The 19,188-nt window shown below is 45.1% G+C and overlaps 1 protein-coding gene across 1 annotated transcript in view; it reads right to left on the bottom strand.

The window, feature by feature from the left end:
* The window catches only part of LOC119462710 (uncharacterized), a 30,457-nt gene extending 16,584 nt beyond the window's left edge, over window positions 1–13,873 (bottom strand). Inside the window, exons 1-3 of the mRNA XM_037724005.2 lie at window positions 13,746–13,873; window positions 7,587–7,690; window positions 2,259–2,466 (exon numbers count right to left, since the gene is read on the bottom strand). Coding sequence (XP_037579933.2) covers window positions 2,259–2,466; window positions 7,587–7,690; window positions 13,746–13,841 — 408 coding nt within the window. The 5' untranslated portion in view covers window positions 13,842–13,873. The remainder of the gene's footprint in view (window positions 1–2,258; window positions 2,467–7,586; window positions 7,691–13,745) is intronic.
* Between the last annotated feature and the right edge of the window lie 5,315 nt (window positions 13,874–19,188).

The raw sequence follows: 19,188 nt of genomic DNA, 5'->3' as shown, positions 1-19,188 counted from the left end.
CGCCTCCCTCGCGCGCTTTCACGGGGAGCGAACGCACGGCGTAGAGCAAACGCGATTTCTTCCGTCGCGTGAAGGGCCGTGGGGGGACGGGAGGGAGGGAGGGGAGGCGACGTTTAGCTGCGGCACCAAATGCGTATTTATAGAAAAATGTCGCGAGGCGAGAATGTGGTAAAGACTTCCGACGCTGCTCGATGAGTGACCCGCTCCTATCTCGTCGAAAACCTCCGAGCCGGCTCCAGAGGCACCGGCAACAGTCACTAACGCCGCGCGCGCTCAGTGCCAACGCGGGCAAAACGCCGACGGCGTCGACAACAGTTCTGCGTGTTGCTGGTGCTGCCTGCATGTCCAAGTTTATACAGCTGATAAAACTATTATCCTTATTCCGTATAGCTCTCTACTCATTTGCTATCGCAATTGATGCTTCGCCTTTCGGGTGAAACTGCGACATTTGTTTTCTCCCGAGTTTTAGGGGCTTTATAAGGCGAGTATTAATGTGCGAGGAAACAGAACGTTTACTGATGAGGTCGAAATATTTCGGAAAAAAAATAGTAAGCCGATGGGGTACATTATCAACACTTCGCTGAAGTCGCTGTCTCCATCTGAAATAGATGACAGAAAGGTGTTTTTTTTTTTTCTACTGTACGCCAATGCAGCACCTTATATACAGGCTGTTTCACGTAACTTGGGCCAAACTTTAAAAATATGCAAATGCCACGTAGCTGGACCATACCAATGTAATGTTGTTTGCCGTCGCTTGAAGATATTCAGATTATTTTTTGCATACCACCTAATTAGGTAATTAGTCTTCATTAATTGATCAACTTCTCAAATATTATAATTAGATGAAAGGTGTCAATGAGAAAATTATAGAGCAGCATGAGAAAATCCCGATACAGCTTTCTGTTGTTCAGTACGAGCTATATGTATGTATGTATGTATGTATGTATGTATGTATGTATGTATGTATGTATGTATGTATGTATGTCTCTAGCCGCCTACGTCTCGGTGCTCTCTCTCATGGTCGTTTCGTTAACTTGGTATGTACCATTGTCATAGTATGACAAGCGCGTATGACGAACATAAATGATAGGTCGATCATGGCATGCGTGTCATGTAGATCATGAAACAGCCACCTACGTCTTGGTGCTCTCATGGTCCTTTGGTTAACTTGGTATGTACCAAAATTGGCATAGTATAACAAGAGCGTAAGACGAACCTAAACGATAGATCGTGACATGAATATCATGCCATGCGTGCCATGTAGGTCATAAAACAGCCGCCTACGTCTTGGTGCTCTCGTGGTCTTTTGGTTAACTTAGTAGGCTCCCTGCACACTGCTTCGCATAACATCGATTCCCACAGGGCGTGGGATCTGCCGGCTTTTTTCTCGCTTTATTGTGTGTTTTTCTATATTTTTCCCACTCCAATAATATGTTTTCTCCCTTTATTGTGTGTTTTTCTATATTTTTTCCCACTCCAATAATAGCCTTAGTAATGGAGCTAACAGTAGTAATAAATGAACGAATTATGAACTTTAGGCAAGAAAACCTCGAGATGGCGCTCGTTTGGTACTACTTGCATAATTTTCTTGTGTCCAGACTCCCTGTAGCAATGCAGTAACCTGGCACGTATGCGCTTTCGCAGTATACATTCTTCGTTTCTTAAAAAAGAAAAAAAAAGAAATTAAGTATAGCCAAGAAACGTGGCGTACCAACCTATGTTTCTATTATGAATGCGCAACGCAGCGTAAGAGCTACTCGGGAAGCAATCAATATCAGTGCCTATGTATGCCTAAACCGCACCTTCTAGTGCCTTATTATAGGCGTCTATAACAGCATTTCTAGTGCCTAAAGATCCCGTCTCCAGTAATAAACATGTCATAACATATTAACGTGCGCATTGCCGGATCTAGCTTTGTGTCGTCGTAACGTTCGTCTACCATATATTTTTAACCAAGTGCATCATCGTATCGCACATCGGGAAAGCCTTTGGCCTACCGGTGCCTACGTGGCCGGAGCCACCGACTTAGCCTGGGGGCTTTTGCCCTCGGGCCCTAGTTTCTCTGGACCAAAATAAAGTTCTTGCCATACCATGCCATGCATCATCGTAATCAAGTAGCTAGGCGATGTTCTCCCGTTCTATGTTATTTCATTCTGCACGTCTACGTGAGTCGATCGTAGGGAGCAGACTTCTTGCAGCGAAAGTTCTCCGTCGCATGTAATCTCTACACCGGCTTCCCTGCAAAACACGGTACTTACCCTGAAAGATTCGGGCAACTCGTGCCGAATGCCCAGCGTGTAGTAGTCCCCCTCTCGAACGGCCGGCACCCCCAAAGGAGCCGTGAACGCGCCGGTGCTGTCATTGCCGTTGGTGGTTACCATGCCTTGCTTGCTTATCCATATTCTAATGTGCCATTTATCGGGGTTTACGCTATCCCATCCTAGCTTAAGTTCCGTCTCGTGCGACCTGAAATTGCACCGGAAATAAATTTGATGTTTGTCAATTGTCGATCATGGAAACAAAGAGAAGTCATACCCCGTTTCACAGATAACAGGCAACGGTATACGAAAGCTAGAAAAAACGACGTCTGCCGCTGTTCGCATCCACGACTACAAAGTAGTGGCTCCCCTATTAAAGCGCAAGAAAGGGGTAATGGAGATCACAGGGAGAGGCCTTCGTCCTGCAGTGGACATAAATATGGGCTGATGATGATGTTGATGATGAAGAGAGCAACAGCCGTCACCGTAGCTCAATTGGTAACGCACGCGTCATGCGGAGGGTGTGGGTTCCGCTCCCACCGGCAGCAAGTTCGGTTTCTTCTTCTTTTTTTTTACGCCTCTTTTACTTGCTAATACACTCTAAGAAGAAAAGGAGGAAAGGGGGTGTTGAGGTTACTCATTTAGGGGAGGAACTTATTTGCCGCAACCATTCCTCCCATTATGGGACAAGTGAGAGGAAATGAACTGTTACTCATCTTGCAGTTAATCCTCCGAGGACTAACAGCTGCTCTTTTCCGATGTTCCTCAAGGGAGCAACGGCCATTCTTTCCGATGTTCCTCGAAGATGGAATTAACAAAATTTTGCCGTTAAAAAAAAAACGTACCTGCAAGTTACGATACGAGCTCACGTCCTCACGCTAACAAGTCAGGTACTCTAACCACTTTACCATAGCAGCTCAGTTGGCAAGACAGGTTGCTGAGACAAGGTCAACCCCCTGAACGCAGATGCGGCAATACAGGAGACTCGGCATTTGGTGTATGCTATGCGGGGAAAGTCTAACGTTGCTCATACTTACAACCATAAGCGACTACATAAAGAAAGCTGCCCGATTATTCTTACAACGATTTAAACTGAGACATTACGTGATGTTTGTGTAGTGAGCGCAAACGGGGCACGCAAGACGACAGAGGACAACATCTCTATCGCTTAGCGTGCCCCTTTTGAGCTACACATCGCTTCAGTTAGGTTTATAATCTCCTTCGAATGAAAGGAAGTTAGGTACTATTGGCCAAGAAAATCTGGCATTCCATCAATGACTTGCGCGTTTGATGTGTATCGTTCACTTATGGTGTGCACGCACACGAAGTGCATGGCTCTTCACATTCCAGCGTTTAAATTTCACGCACTTTTCTCACTTTCTCACCAAGAGGCAAAGTGCTGTTTTGCATGTGGTTCAATAGACGGTGCATGAACTTCGAACTATTCACAATTCGCCGCATCACTTCACGATACGGACGAAAACCGCGGAGTGCTTGGGGAGTAACTGTGGCCGTTCGTCCTCCCCGTTACTCTCTTTCCGACCAGGGATCATACACTTACTCTCCGAAATTTGCACACGCCACGCACACTCCTGCAGTTAGACCCTTGACGGACGAAAGTGCCCTTTTTTGGATGGATGAGATGGGATGGAATGAAATGGATTGTCCCCTTTGGAACGGGGCGGTGGGTTGTGCCACAAAGCTCTTTATATTATAATGTCCTACCTATATTAAAAAAAAGAACGCGAAGAACTTCCCTCACCAAACTTTCTGAACCCCTAGTGGGAACTTTGTTTTTACAGCGGAGCTGTTTAAGGTCGAGGTTGCTCCCTACGTATCGATAGTGTTCGCAGTTTAGAGCGAAGTGGAGAGAGTGTGAAATGAGGAGAGGAGGTGCAGAAAGAAAAATAAAGAGAGGCAGACAGAGCGCGAGAGAAATAAATAAATAAAATAAACTTTCTCGGCGATGCGGGACTCTAACCCGGGTACCCACGGTCCGAAGGCGAGCGTTATAAGCAGTACACATTACCACGCTTGCAGAACATGCATTTCTGGGAACCATATGATTGCATTGTACTGACGATAGTAACACAACTTGCTATGGTCGAGAGAAAGAGAAAATGAGAGCGAGAGAAAGAAAGAGATAAGAGAGAAAGAGATGCGGGATTTGAATACAGGTACTCACGGTGTCCGCTTAAGCGCGTATACCTCAGGCGGACATAGTGCGAGCACTCCACTAATATAATCCTGCCACTCAGTTCACTAACAGATCGGCATCGTAGCAAAACTCAGGGCTTGCGCGCTAAGAGCTTATCGCTTCGTTTTCTACGGGTACAACGCTTTGTTACCAAAGTTTTCTCCTTCGTGTGTATTCGTTTAAATTGGTTTTATCGGAATAGTGGTCTCGAATTACGGCGAGTACACTCGATGACGGCCTGCTTCTGAGACCATGATTGGCGCGTTTACTGAAGGCACTGAGCATGATCTCAGAATTCACTCTTTGAGAGAAATTAAAACTGTGGTTTTATCGTTACATTGCTTCAAAAATTTTTGCATGCGAACCAAAACCGCTATGAACCGCTACGGATCATTTTCTTCTTCGCCCCAGAGCAGAACGGGAACGGAACTTTTTTCAGCGGAATGAAGATAAAACCAGAACGAAAAACATTTCGTTCCGACACCCTGCAGCGCACTGCTCGTTGCTTGCGACCAAAGCATATAGTACATCGCATACTAGAAGTCAAATGTGCACAAATAATGCGTTCCTTAGCATAACCAGGGCCCTTCGCATTACCTTACGGCAGTGAAATACAGTTGTAATGTAGACATGAAGTAGTTATTCCGTATAGAAGGCATCGCAGGTCAAAAACAACCTCACTGCTAAACGCGCGGAGTCGGCCAGCTATTTATATGCATAGGCCACCCTATATGCATAGTAGTTGCGTATATCTTCCGCGGCGTTGCCTGCTAAATATGAAACGGTGTATCCACTGTAAAATAATTTACACCCCTAAAAGTCAATAAGGGTGTAAATTATATTGCAGTGTATAATGACCTGTAAATTATATTACAGTGTGTAGTGACGTTGCAGCATAGCGTCATACAAAAAGTGCCGCTAATTTTGTGAATGGCCCTTTCAGTGCCAAATTGTGAATCACTGTCAATAAATGTGATGTAATAAGGTTACGTTGTTTTATTCTCCAAGGTGTCGTATACTCCACTGATAGAAAGACACGATTGCAGAATGAACATTTGTGCACTCGCTAGTCAGTCCTCGTAATTACAAAGTAAATAAATTTCTATCCGGCGCAAGCCTACATCACGTCTCGCTGTTTTATTATTTTTTAACTTTCTTTTTTTGTTGCTACCAAATGATTTGATTCATTAGCCCGAACCATATATGTACAAGTTAATATTGGCTGCATGAATTAAGCGGAAGGAAACGGTATTCCTCCCCCAATTGCTGACGAAATAAGGTGCTTCGAACATCTCGTCAAACATGCATGGTATAGTAAGGAAATTACATACAGGGTGTCCCAGCTAACATTAGCCTAACTGTGGGCGAAAAAAAAAATGAAGCTCATTTCCCGCACTGTGGGAATCAACGTTATGCCAAGCATTTTGCTTGTAGCTGTCTATACCTAGCGTATCGTTTGGGATAACGTAGAGAGCTACCCAGGTGGACCAACGTATTTGTGTAAGACGCACAGCTACGTGTCTGACACAAGCGCGTGCGCAATAAGAGCAGGGAGACGACGATGACGACGATCGTGTACCGACGACGGCATGATTTCTACTCCGACCGCTCGACGCGAGCTTTCGCAACACGACCTAGATAGCACAGTCCTACGCACTCTGATCTATGACGTCATGCTACCTGGCCCGAAATTTCCATTGCCAAGGCTGGCGTGACAAAAGCGGTGACGTCAAAATCACTGTTGCTTAAGCGGGAGCATCCCCATTAGATTCTATGGCAGTCGGGCCAGGTAGCATGACGTCATGGATCGGAGTGCGTAAGCCTTGTGCTATCTAGGTGGTGTTGGCTTACGACATGGCTAGTGTTGGGTTCTGTAAGTAGTATACTGGACGAGCGTAAGCGAGAGAAACGCGGATTGTGACGTCATCAGCGACCACGTGTTATACAATCGTAAGTACCTATGACTGGATGTCATGCGGTGGCCTTTGCACACCGGCGATGAGACGCTAATACTTGTTCGACCTGGGCCAACCATAAAGGCTGTAGATCGTCACCCGTATAGTTTCTATGTAGCGTTCGCTGCTACGAGGAAAATACTGGAGAATGTGGGTCGATCCCGGAGACGGGGGCTGCAGTCTAACCCGGCGACTCGAAGCGCGAGCTGCCGCGAGCACCTATACCTACTTACCGCAAAGTGCCTGGAATGATGCAAAGAAATAACTTTTTTAAAATCAAAGTACACCTACGCACTTCTTAAGAGTTGTGAATGTGAAAGCATTAATGTCCAATTGGACGCCGCCGAGCAGTCCTTCGAGTTATGGCTCCTCGCGGGCAAGCGAGCGCGAGCGGATAACACAGGCTTCCGAAAGCGAGGGTGACGTGGTCGTCGCGGTGATGCCCTCTTCCCTCGCGCAATACCGCGGCAGCAGGTGTTCCCTCGCACCCGCTCTTCTCCGTCGAGGCCCGAGCCAGCAAGCGAGAGCCAGCATCACGAGCACGTGAGTCACGCTCGTGACGTGGCGTCGCAGCCAATGGGAAGTTTCGCTGCTACAGAAGCCGCCGGCTTTCTCGCTCAATGGGCCATCTGACGCTCAAAAGTGATTTGAAGGGACCGACTCCGCTCATTGCCCGACTCGGAAACCATCTGGTAGAGGCAAGCTGCCCACGTTGGCTTCCGCTTATCGCAAGCTGCCGTTCCGCATGGCGATCGCCGCCCATCGCAGTGACCAGCCTATTCACCGATTCAGGCAATGAGCGGAGTTAGCAAACACAATGACACACTTGCACGCATCACCGTTATCTGTGTAGCATTTAATTATCGCTTCTCACAGATTCTAATGTGTGCGTTGAAACTGAATAATTATTTGTCTCCGTATTTAGGACTTGCAGAGTTCACTAACTAATCCTGACTATATAGCAAAAAAAGAACGGAATGCCGAAAATAAGACTGTGTAATTCGTTTAATAGTGCGGCCGATAACATGCTTTTAATCGCGTTTTCCTCTTGGCGCTCGCCAGTAATAAACATATCCAGATTCTGGAACCTTGGGGGCAGTCGGCTGAGATGATATTCCTAGTCAGGTGACTTGCACGGTAAAAAGAACAGAGCAACGCAACAAAACGTGTACTCACATTCTCTCGGCGTATAAAAACACCCTGAACGTCCATCCATCGTACAAGGGCTCCCTAAGCGTTCCGGATATGTGTTCCGACGCATCTGAGAGGCTCCTGCCATACTAGAAGGAGAGAGAATGAGAAATAACGCATGTGTGCATTGATATACAGGATGTCCCATCCTATTTACAGCCAAAGTGTAAAAACCTTTCTGTAGTGCGCTATGCAATGTGTAATAATTTACACCCTAAAAAGTAAATATATAATGGTGTTAAGCTGTCCATAACTCACACCTTACACCCAAAAAGCGTGTGAATTATTGACACATTTACACTTTTATTAAGCCGAAAGCCTTATATGTCTCATCGTGCGCCTGACCTGGCAAAAAATGTCACAGGCTGCGCGGCAAACGCAGCACCGTCACAGCCTAAGCTGGTGGAGCGGCTCAAGAGTAGCTCCAATTTGGGCACCACGCACAACAGGGTCTTCGCGGCAGTCTGTTCGCCTCGTTTTGACGAGAACGATCTCAACTGTCCGCCCGGCGTCGACGGCGAGCTGCGGCTTGTAATGCTCTCTGCACAGCAGTCTGCTGAGCCCGATCAAGCCTTACAACTGCAACTTATATGTCGGGCACGCTGCGTTTGCATGCACCTTAACTAGATGGCGCCACCATACTGGCGGAGGCTCGGCAGCTCGGGCAGCTCGGGATCGCGTTGATTGCGCGCCTCATCTGAATCGCACCTCGTCGTTTGTGCCTGCGCACACTGCGTTTGCAGGCGCCTTACCTAGATGGCGCCACCATACTGGCGGAGGCTCGGGTCGTCTGCCCCTGCGCGCTTTGGAGCGTTTTAGGGCATTTTTCCGTTGCCCGATAGCAAGGATGCGTGGCTCATTGGTAGAGTATCTGGCTCCCACGCAGCGGGCGCGGGTTCGATCCCGACGGGAATCGGGTACTTTTTTCGCGTTTTCGGCAATAGCGGTTACGGCGGCCCCATCGCGAACCAAAACGGCTATTGGAATGAGCCCATAACAGCTTAGGCTGTAAAAGCGTTGTCGATGCTCGAGTGAGTATAAAAAGATCCACGTGACCTTCTCCTAGCGAGAAGCGTGTTGAGAGGGAACAAGCGGCGCGCACAGATAGAAACAACAGATGTTGCGTCGCTGACGTTCAAGCGGCGGCGGCGGCGGCGCTAGCGGCTCAGGTGATTGCGGAGGGACGGTAATGGAGGACGCCCACCCGGGGCTTAGCTGATTGCGCGGTAGGCCTAGGAAGTATGCTACGCAACAAACGCATAACTGTCTTTCGCCTTAAACATTTACAAATGTGAAACACCTGCTGAACTTTTTCACTTTTAAAGGTGTGAATTATTTTACTCTGTATAGATAAGATTTTACAGCGATTCTACGTGACAGCCATCTCTTGCCGGTTACTGCGGAAATTGGTCGAAATAACGGCTGAGATAGTGCTCCGCCTGATCTTATCACATGATCGCCGCCAGTTGCTGGTCATGGATTTGTCATAATTTGCTCCGTCATCAGAGACCCGAAGTCATCAAAGACCACCTGCGCCTTACGCGCCACGCAAGTGCTGCTAACGTTCTAGCAGGCCACGAGCCTTAACGAAACTTTGTAAATATAGCTATAGATATATAAAGCGTGTGTGTGTGTGTGTGTGTGTGTGTGTGTGTGTGTGTGTGTGTGTGTGTGTGTGTGTGTGTGTGTGTGTGTGTGTGTGTGTGTGTGTGTGTGTGTGTGTGTGTGTGTGTGTGTGTGTGTGTGTGTGTGTGTGTGCGTGCGTGCGTGCGTGCGTGCGTGCGTGCGTGCGTGCGTGCGTGCGTGCGTGCGCTGTTAAGTGTTTATCACTGTATATATCATAATCATCACCCAGCAGTTTGAGTAACATGTCAGGCGAGCAGCCAAGCTAACATCTCCAGCATGTCATTAAAGCTTGTTTCTCTCTCTCTCAAATCTTCGCTGCCCTGTCACTTTCTCTAAGGCAGCGCATACGCTTGAAAGTGTTGTTCATTCATTAATAAGCCGCGATATTAAGAGCACTGAAATTGCGATGCGCAAATGTGTAGTCACGTGGGAACTTTCGTATTTCACGGGCTTTCTATATGACGCAGAAACAAATCATTGCCCAATAGGTGCGAATTTAAACACTGCCGCATCAGATGTTTCCTAGAACGCTGTACAATGCGTCCGCATTGAATGGTTTTTTAACGTGCGATTTGCGAAGTCTGTTAAATAATCTTGACTAATTATACAAATAAAGAGAATGCAAAAGCTGCGTGATCTGCTCCCAAATTAAAGGCATGTTTCCTTCAGCCGCGTCTTTATACAGCGCACCCACATATTTTTAAAGCTTCTCTAAATTTAGCTAAATTTAGTTACCTGCGTAACTATAGTCAAGCAGTCATTTGTTGGAGGGAGTGCCCCTTTAGCGAGAAATAAAGCTAATGAGAAGACCAGGGATTCCATTTATTTATTTATTTATTTAGTTGTATTTACCTAATTTCTCATAGTCTGACGTATAGACTGTAGAAAACCGTCCACCAGTATTCACAATCATTTCCTAAACCCTTCATATATAGTCATTTAAACCTATTCGCTACCAGTGTGGACACTTTTTTTAAAGCCAAGTACTCCTGAGCGAAAACTTGAGTGGCATTAAAACTGCGCGCCTTTCTCAGCCTGGAGATGCATGGTTTACTCATCTTCAAAAAGAGGACCCAATATCTGGGCTGCCACAGCCGTAAAAAAATAAAATAAAAAATAAATGTCTTCGAGCTGCTCCCTAGATGTTTTCGCAACTTGTGGTAGACACGGCGTTATGGCTTCAAAATGCCTTTTATGTCATCGACTTTTTTTCTGTGAGCTCCTGAAATAGTGCTGTGTATTTTTTTTTTCAACACAGTTACTCGTTTGCTTGCCTACATTTTCTTTAATGTTGTCAGTAGGTTAAACAAACGAAGAACGAGGGACAATGGAGCTATCGCACAGCGTTTAAATTCCACAAGAAAAACACGATACGTCACCAAATCCAATTTCGCAGGATAACCTACAAAATAGAGAACAAGAACTTCAGAGAATAAAAAAAACATAAAAATATGAACAAGGCCTAAGTTCACTGAAGACTAGGACGATACAGCCAGGCGCTTTTCGGGTATCTTGTCGTTCACACCAGTTTCTCCACTCATGGCGACGAGTGGCGCTGGCAACACTCCCAATACAAGATCTTGTACATATACACAAATACCCAATCAAGTGGGCATGATGACATTCGTAGGTGCAGCTCACTCGGATGAATATTGCACGCATAATGTTGAAGTTGTGGGCTCGACTCCCACCGGCGCCATGTTGTTTTATTACAGTAACAATTATGCGGAACCTCCAAGCGCATTTCCTTTGCACTTGTCACCACCATGTAGTTCGCCACCAGTTTCGAGATATTCCTTCCCAGAGTGTGCGATGAGATGCATTGGCTCGGCAGTTATATTTGCGTTTTGTTCCTTTAAAAAAAAAAACGAGCATGTGGAGCAAGAGTGATTTTTTACGACCGCTATGACGTCACATATCTCACGACCAGCGCTATTCTTTGAACTAGTCTCAAGTGGATACGCCTTGCAAAACGCATCGGGCTGCGATACGTAAATTTCAATACGTGGCGTAAAGTATTTAGTAAAAAAAAAAAAGGCGGAAGGCAATGTTGGTATAAACAGTTATATAAACATCACAGGTGATAATGACGCTCTGCTTTCTGAAGCAGAGTGCGCACAAATTTTTCACGACACTTTTGTATCAGTTTTTACTAACGAAGACTTCAGTTCATGCCCTAGCTTAATTATTTTCACTGACATATATATGCCGGAAATAACGATCAGTGAATTTGGAATTTTCTCGCTCTTAATGAAACTCAGAATTTCTTCTGCTTCGGATCACATTGGTCTCAACAATAAAATACTCAAGACCATATCCTTTAATGTCTCTCCATTGTTCTCTGCCCTTTTTCTACAATGATTAGCAAATGGTTCCGTTCCTAAAGACTGCAAGATAGCTAAAATTATCCCTACGTTCAAATCCGACGATCGGTGTTCACCCCTCAGCTATCGTCTCATTTATTTGACCAGTACAGTCTGCAAACTTCTAGAGCATATTAGACATTGTCAGGTCATTAACTGCCTTGAAGAACATAACATTATCTTTAGGTACCAGCACGATTTTTGAAGAGGATATTCTTGTGATACGAAACCCGCCGGCTTCATCCATGACATTCATTTCTCAATTGATGCGGGTTTTCAAGTGGATCTAATTTTTGTAGACCCCTCGAAGGCTTTCGACCGCCTTGCACACCAGCGACTTCTGTCCGAATTGAAACGGCTTAACATTCACCCTAATGTACTGTACCATGAATATAAAGATTTCTTTTCATCTCACGTGAAACGCGTAAATTTACCTCTAATGATGACTCTGACTCATCATTCCGACACATGACTTCTTGCGTCCAACACAGCAGCGTGATTGGGCCATTACTACTTCTAATTTATAATAATGATCTTCCATCTTGGTTGTCATCTAGCATTAGACTATTTGCTGATGATTGCGTTATGTATCGTACGATATCCTGCGACACTGACCAGCCATCATTACAGTCAGACCTTGACGTGATAAGTGAACAGTGCTCAGCCTGGCTAATGCTCCTTGACCACACCAAAACAAAGATTATGTAAGCTACTAACCGTGTTTGCCGTGAACTCGTCCCGCTTTAGAAATTAAACGATAGTTACATTGAACTCACATCATCTTACAAGCGCCTGGGACTTCGATTACAATCCGGCTTATCATGGGAGCACCAAATTAACACAACCCTTGCTTCCACTAATCGTTATACATTGGCCGTCCTAAAGGTGACATTAGACAAGCGCCAGGCGCCCACGTAAACTTGTTTACACGACGATAATCCGACCTAAAATTGAATATGCATCTGCCATTTGGGATTCGTATAAAGTCCATCGAAGTCCTTCAAGACTGTGCTGTTCGCTTCACGTATATACTTTGAATATTCACGTTTCGCTAGTGTGACACCTTTAAGACATCGCGCACAATTTCCAGATCTCTCGCATCGCTGCCAACTTGCCAACTTATCCCTCTTCCAAAAACTTTGTTATCACACATCTCTCCGCCATGACTTCCTCCAGCAACCAGCGGCTATATTTCCACGCCGGGACCATTTTAACAAAGTAAAACAGATAATGTACCGTCCGAGACGTTACGCCGAATATTTCATACCGCGCACACTAAGGGACTGGAACCAGTTACCATCGTACATCGCTACCGAATCTAACAACAGCAAATTCGAAGACCTCCCTCATCATGACGCCTATAGGCAACCGCCCCCTGTTAATTGTTCCACTGTTTTATGTTGGCACAGTGGGATTCTTCATAGCTATTTTTGCTTATATTTATGTTTACTTGAATGTTTTGGCTACTTATTCACTTTACTGTAATTTATATTTTTGTACGGTGCATTTTTTTTTCTTACATTGTAACTTTATTGACTTTGTTCTTTAATGATTCTCGTTTAGTACGTTTGATATTGGCCTGGGCTAATGTATTTGCTTACTTGCTTGTTTGTTTCGTTGTTTGTTTGTTTGTATACATATACGATTGTTACATTACTCTGAATTTATTCTACTGCATTTTTCCTTCTTTTTTTATGAATTTTGTTATGCTTGCACTGTTAACTCACGAATGATCGCTTTATTTGGAATCATATATTTGCAGTACTGCTCATTTTATTAGTATTTGTCCGACCTACGCAAAACCTTCAACTAGAGGGCCTCTACGATTAACTTCAGTAAATAACTACATAAATAAATAAAGTAGAAATTTTGCATATTATTCAATATTAATTTGGACTTAGTAATGTCCACGTCTTTGAGCAATCCAGTTCAAGCATTAGAATTGAGCCATCTGTCACAGGCGATGTATTTTTCTTTTAATTATGTATGTATACATGGGTTGTAGTACGCAACTCAGACGAGTCTTAAAAAAATTGATCGCAAGCAAGGACGTAGAGGCGTTTATGGGCTATTTAAGACCTGCGGGAACATGCGAGTTGCTCTAGTATCATCAGGTCGGGTTGCATGTTGTTGAGCCAGGTAAAGCTCTACTTACAGGATAGTAGAGGTGGTACCCATTGTTTTCCAGCAGTTTTAGCCGATATTTCAACATGTTCTCCGGCAGTGCTTTGTGCGGATTGAAGATGCTCATTGTGGGGTTTCAGTAAGATGCGACTATTTATCCTCTAAAGAAGAAAATAAAAGTAAAGGCATTAGGGGGTCTTAACGTCGCAGAAACAAAAACGAAAGAATGACGCATGCATTTCGCGTTAGGACATTATTGTCAACGATGACAATTGTGATTGTGTCCCCCGCAAACTGAAGTAAACATCATTCATTCACGCATTCGTATATTACATACTGTATTACCACGAATATAATGCGTGTGCTTTTTTTTTTTTTCGACTGCTCACTGTGCTCTCCGCCCGCTCCACTTCACCTCGCGCAAGAGCGACAGGCTGTAGCCGCTGACCACTTTGCGCCGTCCTTATTCTCTTGATTTATTAGGCGGTTAGTGCCGCGTGAATGTAGTTACGGCGTATTATTCGCAACCTTGAGCAAGACCGTCGGCGCTGTTGCGCAGGCGTGTCAAGCGAGTGGTCTTCGAAGCCACGCGGTGCATCCCCGCGCTATCATAACACCACCTAAACAGCACAAGGCCTGTTCACTCCGATCCATGATGTCACGCTACCTGGCCCGACTGCCATAGAATCTAATGGGGATGCTCGCGAGTGAGCAGCGGTGGTTTCGACGTCACCGCTTTCGTCACGACAGGCTTTGCAATGGACATTTCGGGCCAGGAAGCATGACGTCATGGAGCGGAGTGAACAGGCCTTGTGCTATCTAGGTGCTATCCGCGAAATAATTTGCCGTGTTCGACTGCGTCCCGGGTGTTTTTTGAAGTTTTTATGAAGTGTCTGAGACCTAATTGGGTCTCACGGAGGATGACGCGGTTCTCTGACATCGTGACAAAGATGTCTGCACTCGTCCTCTGACTTTATTTTGCCACGGCAGTTGTTAGTAAATGGACCCCCCCCCCCCCCCCTTCACGCGGGACCCCACCGTCTGTTTTCGTCTGATATTCGTGGTCGCGTTATTTACGTACAAATACGGTACTACGGACCATCTCTTTCTTAAAGGGACCATAATGGGGGAATAAGATTTTAACTGTATTCACAAATAATTACCCTTCCTCAACGCTAGGAAGTCCACTCTTACCGCGAGAAGACGCCTAGCAAGCCAGAAACGACGCAAAAGTCAAAATCCGGTGACGACGCCATCTTGAATTTCACGAACCAGCTAGCCGGGACCAAACGAATCTCGACGCCGTCTGCACGGGTCTAGTTAAATTTTTAACGGTAAAAATGGACTACGTCGTATTCTAAAAGAACCCAGAGACTGAAATGGTAAAGTTTCAGTAACTTTTACTAAAAGAGAATGGTCGAAATGCGAAAAAATGCTTTTCGAATCCATGACGTCACACTGACGTACCGGTTCTAGGGTATTTTGGTGCCAAATTCAAAAATGAAACATTGACCGCGATTTTCTTCTTCTGATAATCAGCCTAGCACAACAAAATAAACAGAAGTGGAGTTGCTGAAGAGTAATTAATAAATCTAAACTGATTCACTGTTTCTATTTAGCGTCCCTTTAAGGCAGGCTTATTTTTGTTGAGAAATTGAAAATTGTGCCCGCAAGCAATGCGCAAGACCGCAAACAGCGAGAAGCGCATGAAGGCGCCATTTTGGAGCAAGGACGATGGAGGGCGCTGTCGACATAGAGACGGGCGCTTTCGTGCGTGACGGGATACATTTTAGTGAAAGTGTAGCAACACCGGTCGGAAGTCGATTCGCGGCACGAGCTGTAGCTTTTTTAGGCGGGCCCCAGGCAATCAGGAAGCAGGATTGAGTATTGAACATAGCGAAACACCAGTAAAGGGCAGAATTAGGCGACCAGGAGTCAGGAAAAGACGCAGAAAGGATAAGAATAGAGAAGGTAAAATTTGCTACATTAACATGCAGGGTGGTCGTAAGCAGGAAAAATGGCTGGAAATTCAAACGCAACTGAATGATGAAGCGATAAGCGTGTACGCCTTGACCGAAACGCATCTACGAGATTTGGAGCAGCCGCCTGTTATTGACAACTTTGTATGGGAAGGGTGCAACAGAATGACCGGGTCAAGGAAAGGCGGAGGCGTAGGCGTACTAATTAGGCGAGGTCTGAAGTGGCGAAGGGTAAACGAGACATGTAAAGAGCATTTATGGATTAGTGGTACATGGCAAGGTAAAAAGACGTGGCTGGGAGTAGCTTACCTATGGACAGGTAGTGATAGCAGGGAAAAAAATAAGGAATTGGTCGATTGCATTAGAAGCGATATTAATGAGTTCAGTAACTCGGGCCAGGTCATATTAGTGGGAGATATGAACGCGCACATGGACGATTTAGACGGATATACTGATTACAACGGCTCTCTAGTGCTGGATTTGTGTGATGAACAGAACCTTATAGTAGTTAACAGGGAAAATAAGTGTCATGGACAGGTAACGTGGCAATGCGGAAACAGGCAGTCAGGTATCGACTACGCCTTAGTCTCAGAAATGGTCTACGAACAACTGGAAGAAATGATAATAGACGAAAATGGAAAAAATAGCCTGGGAAGCGATCATAGACGTTTAGCATTAAAGTTTGGGAGAGATACCAGCGCAGAACATGAACCAATAGCCTCAGAGTTTTTAAAAATGAATGACGAGCAAATAACAGAGATCGCAAACAACATAGAGAAGAAAATTGAGGCTTTTCCTACAGCAGTCTGGGAATATAAGGAACTGGTGGAGGTTATGCAGCATGAAATAAGGCGGACACGGCAATACAACTGTTGGATTGGAAAGAGGAAACCACGTAAGTGGTGGAACAAGGAAATTAAACAAGCTATAGAAGAGCGTAAAGAGGCATCTAGGGTTCATCGAGAAGCCAAAAAGTTGGGATTACAAGAAGAAGAGGTGCTCCTTAGATGGAATACATACAGAGAAAAGAAAAGGGTTGCGAGTGAGCTCGTGCAAGAGAAAATTAAATGCGCAAGTGAACGTTGGGTGCATAACATTCACAAAAGAGACAAAGGCGCCCCAAAAAGATTCTGGAACCATATAAAAGCCCTCGGAGCTCCAACTAGAAACTCGCAAACGGCTATAAGGGATGAAGACGGTAACATCTATGAAGGCGATGATGCGCTGCGGTACATCACAGACGTTATCAGGCATAACTTCGGTACGAGAAAAAGTGTAGTTCAGACAACAGATCCAGCAACAACAGAGAGGCTTGAGAGATCAAAATTCAGCATAGAAAGCTTCTATTAGAAAAAGGCAGCAGAAAATGTCCCTAACAACACGGCAGCAGGACCCGATGAAATCCCAATACAGCTAATCAAAAACCTCGGTCCAAAAAGCAAGGCACTGCTGACTAATGCCATAGAGCAAGTGATTAGAACAAAGAATATTCCCGTTGGCTGGCGTGAAAGCAAGATGAATCTCATCTACAAAGGCAAAGGAGATAAGGATAAGACGAGCTCGTACAGGCCAGTTACAGTAACGTCGGTGATATATAGAATGGCAATGCAAGCCATAAAAGTAGAACTGTCGAAGTGGGTGGAGGAAAACGGTGTATTGGGGGAACTACAGAATGGGTTCAGGCCAGGCAGACGCTTAGAAGACAATATGTTTGTACTAACTCAGTGCATAGAGATTTCAGTAGCTCAGAAAAGACCTTTATGGGTAGCATTTCTAGATATTAAAGGAGCTTATGACAACGTAGACAGGGAATTGTTGTGGGATATTCTTCAATACGAAGGCATAGATGACGATTTCGTGGAGCTGCTGAGGGAGATATATCGAGACAACCAAGTACAAGTGGCATGGGAAGGTCGAAAAGGAAATGAAATGGTGGGAATTCACCAAGGATTGAAGCAAGGATGCCCTCTGTCACCATTGTTGTTCACGCTTTACGTCAAGGCCATAGAAAGACGACTGGAAAACAGCGAATTAGGTTTTGATTTATCCTACATGCGTAATGGACAAATGGTGCAACAGAAGATCCCTGGATTGATGTACGCAGACGACATTGTGCTACTAGCGGACAATAAAAAAGATTTACAGATACTTGCGAATATCTGTGGGAACGCAGCGACAAATCTAGGCCTTAAGTTTAGCACAGAGAAATCAGGGATTATGATCTTTAATGAACACACGAGTAACTTCGTGGTGTCAATTCAACAGCAAGTAATACCCATAGTGAAGCAATATAAGTACCTCGGCGTACACATAAACGAAGGAAAGAATTACTCAAGCAACCACCAAGATAATCTGAAAATAAAGGGGAAGCGGAATGCAGCATTAATGAAACACAGAGCACTGTGGGGCCACAATAAGTATGAGGTGGTGCGTGGAATCTGGAAAGGAGTAATGGTGCCAGCGCTAACATTCGCAAATGCCATTATATGCTTAAAATCGGATATATTGGCGGGTTTAGAAGTTAACCAAAGATCAGTACGCCGGTTGGCTTTGGGAGCACACGGTAATACGACAAATGAGGCAGTGCATGGAGACATGGGTTGGGCCTCTTTTGAAGTCAGAGAAGCACAAAGCAAAATTAGTTTTGAAGAAAGGCTCAGGAACATGGATGAAAATAAATGGGCGGCTAAAGTGCACAAGTATCTCTACATGAAAAGCGTGGACACAGAATGGAGGAAGAGGTCAAGGAAGTTGGCAACCAAGTACAGGATAATCGAAACTGTAAATAGACAACCAGGGGTCATCAGAAAGAAAGTGAGAGAAATAGAGACCGTGAATTGGATGCAAAGAATGGAAACGAAAAGGACAATGGAGATTTACAAGAATGAGAAGAAAGAAATTAGAAGGGAAAATCTGTACGATAACACAAAGGGCAGTGCCTTGCTATTTGAGGCTCGAGCCGGTTGCCTAAGGACGAAAACATATCGGAACAAATATTCGGAACTAGATGAGACATGTGTATGCTGCAGTAAAGATCCAGAGACCACTCAGCACATCCTAATGGAATGCGACGGGATCCACCCAGCGAGAACCGTAGGTAACGTGCAACTCCCAGAAACGCTTGGGTTTAAAGTGGAAGGAAACATAAACAGATCAGCCGTAGAGATCAGCAAGAGACGATTAGAGTACTGGTGGAAAAAAAGCAGGGAAAAGATGGATACGACCTGATCTTTTAAAATCATAGGCAGCGGTACAAGCTAAATTTTTGAAAAAGGTATACAAAAATGCGAGATAAAGAACATGTGTAGTATACCTGATTAAATCAAGCAGGCTAGGTGACTATTCGTCGCCACCCCGTTTCAAAGGGGATGCCAATAAATCATCATCATCATCATCACGGGGGGGGGGGGGGGGGATCGACCACTGAAAGTTCCCCAATATACCCGTGATGACATGGCCGCCTGTTGAGTTCAGGATACCACTTTCCGTGTTGCG

This window comes from Dermacentor silvarum, chromosome 8 (genome assembly GCF_013339745.2).
Source record: "Dermacentor silvarum isolate Dsil-2018 chromosome 8, BIME_Dsil_1.4, whole genome shotgun sequence".
NCBI lineage: Eukaryota > Metazoa > Arthropoda > Arachnida > Ixodida > Ixodidae > Dermacentor > Dermacentor silvarum.
Note: the sequence above shows the minus strand (reverse complement) of the source record. Positions and strands in the feature narration are given on the sequence as shown.